This window comes from Physeter macrocephalus, chromosome 5 (genome assembly GCF_002837175.3).
Source record: "Physeter macrocephalus isolate SW-GA chromosome 5, ASM283717v5, whole genome shotgun sequence".
NCBI classification, from domain to species: Eukaryota; Metazoa; Chordata; class Mammalia; order Artiodactyla; family Physeteridae; genus Physeter; species Physeter macrocephalus.
In genome coordinates this window covers 95,946,457-95,959,696 of record NC_041218.1, presented here as the reverse complement: position 1 = coordinate 95,959,696, position 13,240 = coordinate 95,946,457, and the positions used below count along the sequence as shown (strand labels likewise).

General features: G+C 40.3%; 1 protein-coding gene across 5 annotated transcripts in view; it reads right to left on the bottom strand.

The window, feature by feature from the left end:
* The window catches only part of RALA (RAS like proto-oncogene A), a 75,803-nt gene that overhangs the window by 15,630 nt on the left and 46,933 nt on the right, over positions 1 to 13,240 (bottom strand). For all 5 annotated transcript variants that reach the window (XM_024115102.3, XM_024115104.3, XM_024115107.3 and 2 more), the window contains 3 exons: positions 6,615 to 6,767; positions 3,963 to 4,171; positions 315 to 489 (listed from right to left, as the gene is read on the bottom strand). In XM_024115102.3, coding sequence (XP_023970870.1) covers positions 315 to 489; positions 3,963 to 4,171; positions 6,615 to 6,728 — 498 coding nt within the window. In that variant the 5' untranslated portion in view covers positions 6,729 to 6,767. The remainder of the gene's footprint in view (positions 1 to 314; positions 490 to 3,962; positions 4,172 to 6,614; positions 6,768 to 13,240) is intronic.

Sequence of the window (13,240 nt, the reverse complement as noted above, 5' to 3'; positions counted from 1 at the left end):
CACAGGGAGATCAGCTCGGTGGTTTATGACCACCTAGAGGGGTGGGATAGGGAGGGTGGGATGGAGGGAGATGCAAGAGGGAAGAGATATGGGAACATATGTATCCGTATAACTGATTCACTTTGTTATAAAGCAGAAAGTAACACCCCATTGTAAAGCAATTATACTCCAATAAAGATGTAAAAAAAAAAAAAATCAACACGTATTAAACCTCTATTTGAAAGTCCCACAGAATCTCTAGACTAAACAGAGCCGAGTTAAAGCAAATCAACCTATTTTTAACATATGACGTTAATAGCCGAGCCACCTTTTACCTTGTCAACATTAGCTCGTGTTTTAGCAGATGTTTCCACATAGTTAACATTCCACTGATCAGCTCTGGTTTTTGCCTCTTCTACAGAAACCTGCCTTTTATCTTCCAAATCTGATTTGTTTCCCACGAGCAGAAATGGAACATTCTCATCTTCTTTTACTCTTAAAATCTGCTCCCTGGATAAGAAAAAATGAGCAAGAAATAGTAATGTTATCTCTACATGTTAAAATAAAAAACCATGCAATTAGCAGTTATTTGTTTCTATACAATAACAATTAGCTCATTTATTACACAGTAGGAAACAAGCAGCACTTCTTCCTTTTTCTACCATCAATGATTTGAGCTCCACATTCACTTCATTCGGAAAAATACACCAAAGAGTATAAATATGGCAGTAGACGTACGAAGTGAATATCAAATGCAGTTTCCTCCGAAATGCTTTTTTAAAAATAAACTTTCTATATTAGAATGATTTCAGATTTATAGAGACGTTGTGAAGATGAGGACAGAGAGTTCCCATATACCCCACATCCAGTTTCCCCTACTGTTAACAATAATGTGGTACATTTATCACAATGTATAAACCACTGTTGATACAAGTATACCTTGTTTACTGCAATCTGCTTTACTGTGCTTTGTAGATACTACTTTTTTTTTTTTTTTTTTAACAGACTGAAGATTTGTTGTCACCCTGCATCAAGCAAGTCTATCAGAGCTATTTTTCCAACAGCATTTGCTCACTTTGTGTCTCTGTGTCACTTTCTGGTAATTCTCACATTTCAGACTTTTCCATTATTATTATATTTGTTATGGTGATCTGTGATCAGTGGTTTCTGATGTGACGATTGTAATCATTATTGGCATTTTTGCTTAAAGTGATGCTCCCTTTAAATAGAGTTTGAGAGGCTACTACAGAATTTTAGAATAGGAAAGCACCTTTACAAACTGGTCCAACTTCATTCTTATCAGAAGGAAAGTGAGAATGAAAAAAGGTAACAGAGCTTTCTAATATTTCTATCAAACACTTACTAAGCACTACAAGTTATATGCCAGCAGCTGTGCCAAATAGGGGTACTAGGGACACTGAAATGGATAAGAGTTTTTAACCATATCAGGAAAAACACATATAAATCAATCTCAGGTAAGAGTGGGGCGCGTGTGCTGTTGCAGCTGTGGTAAGCATACCGCACACACACATGAACCGCACACACACATGAGGAAACGACGGATCCTGGCTGGGTGACGGGAGGCCCAGGAAGGCTAAAGGGAGGAGCTGACAATGGGAGAAATGCAAATCAAAACTGCAATGAGGTACCACCTCTCACTGCTCAGAATGGCCATCATTAAAAAAGTCTATAACAAACGCTGGAGAAGGCGTGGAGAAAAAGGAACCCTCCTACACTGTTGGTGGGAATGTAAGTTGGTGCAGCCACTGTGGAGAACAGTATGGAGGCTCCTTAGAAAACTGAAAAGAGAACTACCATATGATCCAGCAATCCCACTCCTGGGCATATATCTGGACAAAACTCTAATTCAAAAAGATACATGCACTCCTACGTTCACAGCAGCACTAGTCACAATAGCCAAGACACGGAAGCAACCTAAGCGTCCATCGACAGATGAATGAATGAAGATGTGGTATATACAGAGACATATTTAGATATATATACACACAATGGAATACTACTCAGCCATAAAAAAGAATGAAATAATGCCATTTGCAGCAACACAGATGCAACCAGAGATTATCATACGAAGTGAAGTCAGAAACAGATAAATACCACATGATATCACTTATATGTGGAATCTAAAATATGACACAAATGAACTTATGTACGAAACAGACCCACAGACACAGAGAACAGACTTGTGGTTGCCAAGGGGGAGGGGGTTGGGATTGGCAGATGTAAGCTTTTATATATAGAACAGATAGACAACAAGGTCCCACTGAATAGCACAGAGATCTATACTCAATATCCTGTGATAAACCATAATGGAAAAGAATATGAAAAAATAATGTATATATATGTATAATTGAATCACTTCGCTGTACAGCAGAAATTAATACAACATTGTAAATCAACTATACTTCAATAAAAAAAAAAGAGAGGAGCTGACATTGTGCTATACTTTGCAGGTCAGACCATGTGGAGTGCCTACTATAACCATTCAGACGATCTCAAAAATGGCGTTCCTATTGCTGGTCAGTTAGTAGGAACACTTTTTATTTATGGGAGGGGCAACACACTGGAGGTACAACAGACGAGTAATGAATGATTCACTTATTTTCTGTAACAGCAACAGCCCAAGATTCTTTCTCTTGGCATAAAAATACCTCACTCCCTTGAGATACCACTTTGGCTTTGGTGACTACGGTGACAAAATGTATTCCATTACTTAGTACAGGACCTGCTACATAATAAGCACTCAAAATATTTTTTTGAATGAATGAATGAATAATCACTGACACGTAACTTTCAACATGTCTCCCAGGATTACAAAACTCCCTTCGCACTTTATCACATACAAAACTCCTTCCTTATAGAAGCCAACAAACTTAATGTTACAAATACATTTATATTTTTAAAGTTTCTCAATGACATGCTTTTTTGCAAAGGAGGTGCTTTTAGAATCTTTTAAGTTCTTGAGAGTTTCACATATACATAAAAAGGAATGCTTTGTGTAACCCTTGCTTCAGTTTCTTGCTCAACCACCAGGAATGACCTCTTTCCTCATCGGTGGAAATCCTTCTTATCCTTCAGGGTTTTCTATCTCTTGAAGGCCTACCAGCTCCTCTCCTCTCCTCTCCTGGATCCTCTGTAACCATCACTGGCCACATCTCCTACTTTGTCGCTAACTTCCACTTGGTTTCATGACTTATTCAACTCAGCGGCGTGAATCTTGAAAACAGAGGATATATCACATGCTGCCTTGGTGTGCCCCACGCCAAAGCAGAAAACGCAGAAATAAAAATATACAAGAATGCTTGTGGTTATGCATGCCGTCTTTACGAGACGACTCAAGAACTTATTTATGCTATATTTCTCTCAAGTATGGAGAGAACGCCTCTCCCCTTTACCAGCCCCCCGACCCCCCTGCCCAAAACCAAATGGAGGACAGATTTTGATTACGCAAACAGTAAATAAGATGTAAAAAAAATACTGTGTAACAAAACCTAGTGTGCCAATCTATGGTGGTATTATTTCTACTGAAAGTTCAGTCCGTGCTGTCAGTGAGGTGGATGGCAGTGTGCCTCCTGGGCAAGACCCAGGCGCTGAGACACGGGTGACTAACACAGAGTTACAGTCTGGGCCAGAGGTCCATTACGCAGCGCAAGCGTCTGCTCTTACGGCAGCGGTAGTACTGTACTTCAAAGGGAAGTACTTCAGAAGCGCGTGAGGAGAGTCTGGGTGCGGATGCTGCCACAGACTCGGGCTCCAGTGCAGCTGGCAGAGCTGGCTGGGAGATGACGCGGGGCGCGCCGAGGGTGTGAGCACCAGACGCAGCGGACGGCGTCACACCGATCTCAGAGGGGGAATAAACACGACTAGACGCAGAGGGAAAGGCGACCAGGCAAGAGCCTCCAGCCGTCTGCTTGTTCCTGGGGAGCAAGCGTCCCGCGGTGTAACGACACGACTCCCTGACGTACCTGAAGTCGGCTGTGGCCGCGAAGGACTCCATTTCCGTAATGGAGAAGACGCAGAGAAAGCCCTCGCCACTCCGGAAGTAGTTGTCCCTAATGGCAGCGTAGTCCTCCTGCCCGGCTGTATCCAGGATGTCGATCTGCACTTCCTCCCCGTCCAGCACCACCTTCTTCCGGTAGCTGTCGGCTTTGGTAGGTTCATAGTCCTCCACAAACTGGAAGAGGTGAAAAGCGCATCCACCTGAGAATTATCCTTAGTTTTCAAAGCTGCTTATTTTGAAGTATAGATTCACACGAAGTTGCCAACGTAGTACTGAGAGGTCACATGTAGCCGTCATTCAGTTTTCCCCAATGGTAAACACTACATTCATTTAAATTTCCATTTCAGGCAACTCGGTGGCTTCCTCTTTTACAAAAAGTGGGGACTGAACAGCTCTAGGCCGCTGACAGCTTGAAAACCGTGCCTTGTTTCTTACTTAGAACACTACACCTGCAAAAACTACTACACAGATATTTTATCAAATGTTTAAGAACCCTTTCTGACTCTAAATATAAATTTTAATGTCAGAATTGTGGAAATAACTTGAAAGTAAGTTAATATTTAGGTAAGCATTGAAAGCACGGTTAAATCTTTTCTTTCTCCAAAATGAACCATGTCAAGAAAGTGGCTTATACTACCCTATAAAATGCCAAATCTTGAACTTTGAAATTTCTCCCCAAACTTCCAATTTCTTAAAATAGTACAATTAAACAACTTTACAGTTGTACTTCTATCTTTTACCCCCTAAATCTCACCTCAATACCTTTGATCAGTGTATCATTGTTGGCATATGGGTATGTATACACACATACTTTAGTGGGTTTTCTTATTAGTTCCTATAAATATTTATTTTCATTATCTGATATTTTCTTATTTATTTGCTCAATGTCTAAATCCCCCTATTAGAATTTAAGCCCTGGGGGCAGGGACCTTGATTACTGTACTCATCACTGTACCTCCAAAGCCTGGAATACGCCTGGTACGTGGAAGACACTCAACAAATAATTATTAAAAAAATCAAGCACAGTGTATTTGTAACTGTAAAAGCTACAGAACATTCTATGACAATTACATGCTAATATTTTACAAATATTAAATATTTATAAATATTTATGAATATGTAACGAATAGAAATATTCAGATAGCATATCTGATATTATGAATATTAAATATTTATAAATATTAAATGAAAGTGTAACCATTCCTCAAATGTCAGACGTGAACATTCTTACTTTAGACCTCCTGTTGTCAAGAAGGGGACTGATTTAAGGATTAGTTTAAAGAAAAGCAGCTATTAAGGGTGAACAGCATGAAAAACAGAACTGAACAGATAAATCAGCAATTTCATTTAAAGTACCATTTCAGTTTCCCCCTACTAAATTGTTTATCATAAGCAACACAACTGATGGATTTAAGAGTTCTGTGTGTGTGAAAGAAATGCTGATGAGCAGGCAATGAAAAGAGACCTTAGGTGGTAAAAGTCCGCAGGATTTTTTTCTTAGAAGACTAGGTTTAATACTTCGTTACTCATCAGAGATCACTCTTCTTGGGCAGGTTGGGAAACCTCTCTGAGGTTCTGTTTCCTCATCTGTAAGATGGGGAAACCACTGCCTACCACACAGGATTTTTTTGAGGATTAAGAAAGAGTAACCATAATCTTTGCTTCTATTTGGGAGGAAGAAAAATTGAGGATCAATGCTTAAATTTGATTACCAACTCTTAAATCATTTAGCCTTATTAATAGTCCTCTAGGGAAAGAATGTATTGCTGTATATAGGCTGAGACCTTACCTCTGGGACGATAAAGTCTGATACGAATACATGCACAGAAATCTGTAACCTGTCTAGTAATTTTATTTTAGGGACAAAGCCTTTTCCTGCTTAGTGTTGTGTGTGGTGCCATGCCAGTACACAATAACTGACTTTTTCACTGAAGTTGTTAAAGGACAACTTACGTATATTAACGTCAAGTTTCAATTAGGTACTATGTCCACCAGTTCTATTAATTCAAGGTGGGACTCACCATTAAAACACTGAAAATAAAAAAGCCAGTTAGAATGCTCAAAAATAGGTACCGTTTCCAGGTTTTTTAAAAAAATTAATTAATTAATTAAATTTTGGCTGCATTGGGTCTTCACTGCTGCACGCGGACTTTCTCTAGTTGTGGCGAGCGAGGGCTACTCTTCATTGTGGTGCACGGGCTTCTCACTGCGGTGGCTTCTCTTGTTGCAGAGCACAGGCTCTAGGTGCGTGGGCTTCAGTACTTGTGGCACGCGGGCTCAGTAGTTGTGGCACGCGGGCCCAGTTGCTCGGTGGCATGTGGGATCTTCCTGGACCAGGGCTCGAACCTGCGTCCCCTGCACTGGCAGGCGGATTCTTAACCACTGTGCCACCAGGGAAGTCCCTGTTTTGTTTTTTAAAAGCATAAGGATTTTAAGGACCTTGAGTTCTTGACTTGTTAAATCAAGTTGTATACAAATGTTGACTCTGGACAGAAAGAAAATGATCAGTAGCTTTTCAGGAATTCAAGGAATCCATCCAAAACAGCACCAAAACTAAGCTAGAGAAGTATTCTCTGAAAGCCCAAACTTTGATATCCATGATAAAATCAGCACTTACCTCATCATACATGAACTGCAGGGTCAGAGCAGACTTGCCCACACCACCACTGCCTACCATGATGACTTTGTGTAAGGCCAAAGAATTCTGACCCTTTGGCTTATTTGCAGCCATCTTGTGTCACAGAGTTTTCACCAAAGGATTAAGAAGAATCTGAAAAGAATGAAAGAACAACAAACGCTCAATACATTCTTCAGAATTCCAGTGTAGGAAAGAGAGATGATGTCCTTAGGCGTCAAGGTATTAGTTTTCATTCTGCAGTGATTTTAAACAGATGGCAAATGAAGAATGCTTATTTGGGGGAAGAATCACTTATTAGAGAACACCATGGCAAGAAGACAAGTATATGACTCAAGGGCATTTCTCTTAATAGTAGTTTTCAGTAATGAGCTTGCTGACCGAAAGTGAAAATTTCCCAGTGCAACCACATGCTGACAATAATGGAATATTAGTTGTATTAAAATATGGTCACACAGATTACAAAGCAGGCTGAACGATCACTTTGTTTTCATATTAACCTCTACTGGCAATAATTAAAGAGATGTTTCTTCTAATTTCAGTAAGAAACAACTGATGAAAGAAAGAAAAAGGGGGGGAGAGAGGAAGGAAGGAAGAGAAGAGAAGAGGAGGGAGGGAAGAAGAAAAGGAAGGAAAGAAAGAAGGAAAGGAAGGACGGAAAGATGGAAGGAAGGAAAGAAAAACCCATCCCAACTACTTGCTGGTAGAAATATAAATAGAACCGAATACTGTATACCCCAGCTCCCAAGTATCACAGTACTGGAACATCTGTATATTCTGGGATGGATGGCTAATCTAACTTAAACACCTGAATCTAGTGTGCCCTCACTTGCGTTTACTACATTTATGTGCTCAGCGTGGAAAGACCAGGTTCCCCCAGAGGTTGTAGTGGTGATGCACCCTACTGGCACCCGGTTACCTTTGGCCATGGTACCAGGCCTTAGAAAAAGAGGCGGGAGGTCACAGCAAACACTGCGTCTGTGTGGAGGCCCAGGAGAGGAGACTTGTTTTTAGAGGGTCAAGGGGGCTGCACCTTCCTTCTCAGCATCTCTGACCTGTCTCAGTCACAGCGCACCTTTCTCAAGCTGCAACTTACAGAACACCCCCGCCCTGCCTACTTCTGTGTCTCAGGCCACCTCTCCCAGCCTGGCCGCATCAGCCCACCCGGGTCTCCTCTGATTTTTCATACGCTCTTCTCTGCCTCTTGGCCTTTACCATGCAGTTTCCTCCATTTGGTATAGTCTTAATTTAGCTAACTCCTCTCAGTGTTGGGGTTTCAGCCTTACCTGAAACACTCAACCTAAATTAGGCTCTCCCCTGCCCTGTGCTCACATAGTACATGATACTTTTCTTTCATAACCATTATCACAAGTCGGAATTGCCTGAGAGTGTTAGTTGTTTAATACGGGTCTTCTTCCTAACATACCAGAAGCAACTTAAGTACAGGCGCCATATCTATTGGTTTACTTCATGCTTAATGTAACTAACATGCCTTGGCAAAAATCAGCCATTCGGTACGTGTGTGTGGAATGAACAAATAAATGTTCGAGTCTGACTTAACCTTGGGGAGTGCTTTAGAGTGTACTGGTATAAAGCAGCTATTGCTACCAGAGGTTCCATCACAAGCTTATTAGGCAAGGGGAGTCTGCTGTGGGCTTGTTCACCACACACTGGCTATGCAGGGCACCCAAGAGCTGGGCACTGCTCAGGCCGCCCCAGAAGTCATGCCCACGAGCCTATCTGCCCAATACAGAAAAGTCGTAAGAAAAAAAAAAATCCCATAATCTTGCTATCCATTTAACAACACGAATACATAATACTTTTTTTGAGACAGCTTCAATCTGCATGAAGCATAACTGAGATCACACCATATATGTGACTTTTGATCCTGTTATTCTTACATTATGTCAAACATTGTAGTAGAGTAGAGGCAGCTTAAACTGTGCAGCATATGGTAAAGAATCCACATTTGGAGGCTAGATGTTCAATTTAATTCAATAAACAAGGATTGAGCCCCTCTTTTTCCTGGATACCAAGGAGATGATCATTGGATTCTGATGATTACCACTGCTGAGAAACAGTGAAAAGTAATAGTGTACTTCAGATAAGTAACTAAAAGTCAGAAAGAGACCTTGTCTGCGAGTTTGTGGAGCATGCTGTTGCTGGTGTCCCTATGTAAGGCAGGAAATGACTTCTTTCTCACCATTATGACCCTTACTTGTTGGCAGCTGTAATCACTTCACAGCTACGCAACTACTGTTTTATATATATATATATATATATATATATATATATATATATATATAACAGAGACTGTACAATCTTTTCAAGCACATATGGAAGATACAAATACACAATATGGACTTGTAATAAATGAAAAAAAAAAGCCTCAATAAGTTCAATAAAGCAGAAAAGGCAAAAATATGTTGATCACACTGCAATGAAACTAGAAACATGTAACATCTATTAAATAGACTTCCATTTAGAAAATTTAAAACTATATTTGCGTCGGCAGGCGGACTCTCAACCACTGCGCCACCAGCGAAGCCCTACTGTTATATTTTTAAAACAGTTAATACCACAGGAGCTCAGGGTGTTAACATGTCAGTTAATACTCTAAGAGTTCAGTGTGTGCGTTTTTAAAGCAAAACATTTAGCAGTTACACCAACTGCGTTAAAACACTTTCACTTCCAGAACAATTTACAATATAGTCTGTGACTTAGAAAAGGCAGAGATTCCCAAAGACATTTTTCCAAAGTGCAGACTTTCTTCAATAACTATTAGCTGCACATCCCATACTTTCAAGAGGCTATCCAGGAAAAGAAGCCCCCGCCAAGGAGACACTCCTCTGCCCCATTGCAAAAACTTGGCTTTCCATAACTTAGGTCCCAATTCCTAGTCTAGATGTTGGAACTTAAGACAACATACATGTAAATAAGAAAATTCCATTAGTGCTAAGCGCAATGAAGAAACTAAGGGGCACTGGCAATAAAGGGGGGGGAGGGGCTACTTCAACTATATGGTCAAGGGCGACTCCTTTGAAGAGGCAGCATTTGAGCTGAGACCTGAATTTTATAAAGGAACCAGCCAGCACTGAGGGAAGAGCAAGTGCAGAGACCTAAGATGGGAGAGGGTTTGCCACGTTCTAGGGGCCAGACGAAGGCCAGAGTGGATGGAGCCTACGAGTATCAGGGAGCATTAACAGGAGGTGAGATTGAGAAGCAGGAGAGGCCAAATCATAAAAAGCCTTGAAGGCCGTGGAAAGGTGTTTGAGTTTTATTATCATTGTAATGGGAAGCCTCTGGAGAGTGTGTAAGCAGGACTGTGACATAATTTCATTTATGTTTTTAAAAAGATTACCATGGCCAGTGTGTGCAGAATGAATGGTAGAGGTGCAAGAGCTGAAAGCAAAGGAGTCCATCCCATAGTCCATGACTAGGTTTGGCAGATGGAGGCTGCCAGTGACCTTGGGAAGAGTCACCTCACCAACGAGGTAGGAACCATAGCCTGAATGGGGTGGGTTGAGGAGAAAACAGAAGGTGTAGAAATGGACTTGACTCTGAAGACGAATGGAAAAACGGGGCCATAGATGGACACGGTTTTTTGTTTGGGTCGCTTTTTAATCTTAAGGGGTGTTTATATGATAATCATCTAAAAGAGGCAGAAATTAATGATGAAGAAGAGAAGGTGCCTCTAGGAGCAGACCAGGGGAGTAGAGACCCAGGGCACACAGGAGCAGGGACAGCTCTTTCTTTGTAATAGGAGGTGAAGTAAAGCAAAGAACAAGGTACAGGTGCAGGCTGCAGACAGATCTGGCTATTTCTTTATTTAACTGCATCTATTATTTCCTCAATGAAATATGATTCACACAGCAGTTTAGTGAGGAGTTGAAATTCAAAAGCACGCCTGTCTAGATAGATCAATGGAACAGGATATACAGAAATAGATCCAAATACATACTATAGTTTAGTGTGTCATAAACGTGGCATTTCAAATGGAGGGTCGGGGAGGGAAGGATAGAGGATAATTCAGTAAATGGTTCTGGGACAACTGGTGAGCTATCTGGGAAAAAATTAAGTTGGACCCATTCTCCTTACACCAATACAAACTGTAAATTTATAAAATAAATTTATATAAATCTTTGAAAGTGGATCAAAGATTTAAATGATAAAATGAAATCACAAAAGCACCAGGAAAAAAAAATACCCACAAAATTATTGTTTTATAATCTTAGAATGGGAAAGGCATAAAGTATTATCTAAAACTCAAATCATAAAATAATTTTGATAAATTTTACTACTCAAAACAATTTCTACATGGCAAAATCTTCTATAAGCAAAATAAAAAGATAAACTGAGGAAAATATTTGTGATTCATTTCAAAGAGAAGAGGTCATTTCCCTATATAAAAAGTTACTATAAATCAACAACTAAGAAAATGGGCAAAATATACAAATAGTCACAGAAAAGGAAATACAAAGGGCTCTAATATGCTCAACCTTGCTGATAAGAGAAATGCAAATAATATTAGATTGGATCTCAATTGTTTTACCCATCAGATTGGTATCAGTATGTTTGCAAGGACCAGCAAACTACAGCCCCCTTGGCCTGCTTTTTGTATGGCCTGTGGCTAAGAACGGTTTTGTGTTTTTGAAGGGTTGTAAACAAAACAAAATAAAACCAAGAATAATATGCAACAGAGAACGTATGTGGTTCTTTCCACCCTCTACAGAAAAAGCTTGTCCCTCCCTGGTAGACAAACAGGCACATTCCCTCACTGCAGTGGAAGTGTAAATTGGAAACATGGACTAATTAGCGACCATAAAAAAACAGATGCTCTTTACCCATTGATATGGAGGGAGCTAAAACATATTGTTTTTTAAAATTAATTAATTAATTAATTGGCTGCATTGGGTCTTCATTGCTGCATGCGGGCTTTCTCTACTTGTGGTGAGCGGGGGCTACTCTTCGTTGAGGTGCAAGAGCTTCTCACTGTGGTGGCTTCTCTTGCTGCAGAGCACGGGCTCTAGGCACGCGGGCTTCAATAGTTGTGGCATGCGGGCTCAGTAGTTGTGGCTCAAGGGCTCTAGAGCGCAGGCTCGGTAGTTGTGGCGCACGGGCTTAGTTGCTCCGCGGCATGTGGGATCTTCCCAGACCAGGGCTCAAACCCGTGTCCCCTGCATTGGCAGACGGATTCCTAACCACGGCACCACCAACCACATATTGTTAAAGTGAAAAAAGTAAGAATATAGAGCAATATAACTTGTATGTTATGAACTGCATAAAAAGATGAGAAAAAAGGGATTTAGAGGTTTATTTGTTTATATACCGGAAACGATATAAAAAATGGTAACACAGGGTTGCCTGTGAGGATGGAAACTAAGTCACTGGTGGACAGAAGTGGGATAATGGCTTTTTGCTAACTACCATTTTGATTTTTGTATAATGTGAACATATAACTTGTTTTTAAAATTAAAATTAGTCATAAAATAAATAACATTACCCTGTTTATTTCCTGCACTCACTTGGTAAAAATACAATTAACTACTTTCCTGGCACCTTATACAAACTAGGAATTGGAGGACTGAACCTGAATTTTAATTGAAATACTTCTCCAGGAGTATGTGTATGCATTTCTGTTTTCCTCCTTCAAGTAACGAGATAGGGATCCTTGAACTTCAAATTGTTTGGTTTGTAGGGTTCCTCAATTATTTTCTATCTTCTGCTATTCAAACAAATTTTTTTAAATTACACAATGGCCTCCTCCCCCCTCCCCCCACCTTTTGGGTAACATTACATCCCTGTGACTGACTTATTTTATAGCTGGAAGTGTGTGTGCACCTTCTGACCCCCTTCACCCATTTTGCTGCCTCACCCGCATCCTGACAACCACCAGTCTGTTCTCTGTATCTATAAGCTTGGTTTTCTTTCCTTTTTTTTTTAGATTCCACATATAAGTGAAATCCTATGGTATTTATCTTTCTCTGTCTTATTTCTCTTAGGATAATGCCCTCAAGGTCCATCCATGTCACAAAGGGCAAGATGTCATTTTTTTTAATGGCTGAATAATATTCCATTGTACATATATGCCATATTTTCTTCAACCATTAACATGCTGATGGACACTTAGGTTGTCTCCATGTCTTGGCCACTCTAAATAATGCTGCAATGACATGGGGGTACATATATCTTTTTGAGTTAGTGTGGATCATATGGGAGTTCTATTTTTAAAAAGCAATGTCCTAGAACAATACTATAAAATCTATTTGGTTATGGGTGGGCTTCAAGTTTTCAACCTTATTGTTTTTCTCTGCTTCACCCAGAAGCTAGACACCTACACCATGCTCACCATGTTGATTTAAGTTATGAATTACCTGATTTTTCCTCCCTCTCTCCCCCCCATCCTCCATTAACAAATATACTGTGCCTTATTATGTAAGGCACAGTTCTAGGCACTGGGGATATGGAGTTGAATTCCACAGGCCTAGGTCCCTGCCCTCATATGTTTAGTTAACAGGTACCCATACTGTATTGTTTCCTGTTGCCGCTATAACAAACACTATAAATTAATAGGGGCTTAAAACAACACAAAATTTATCATCCTGTTG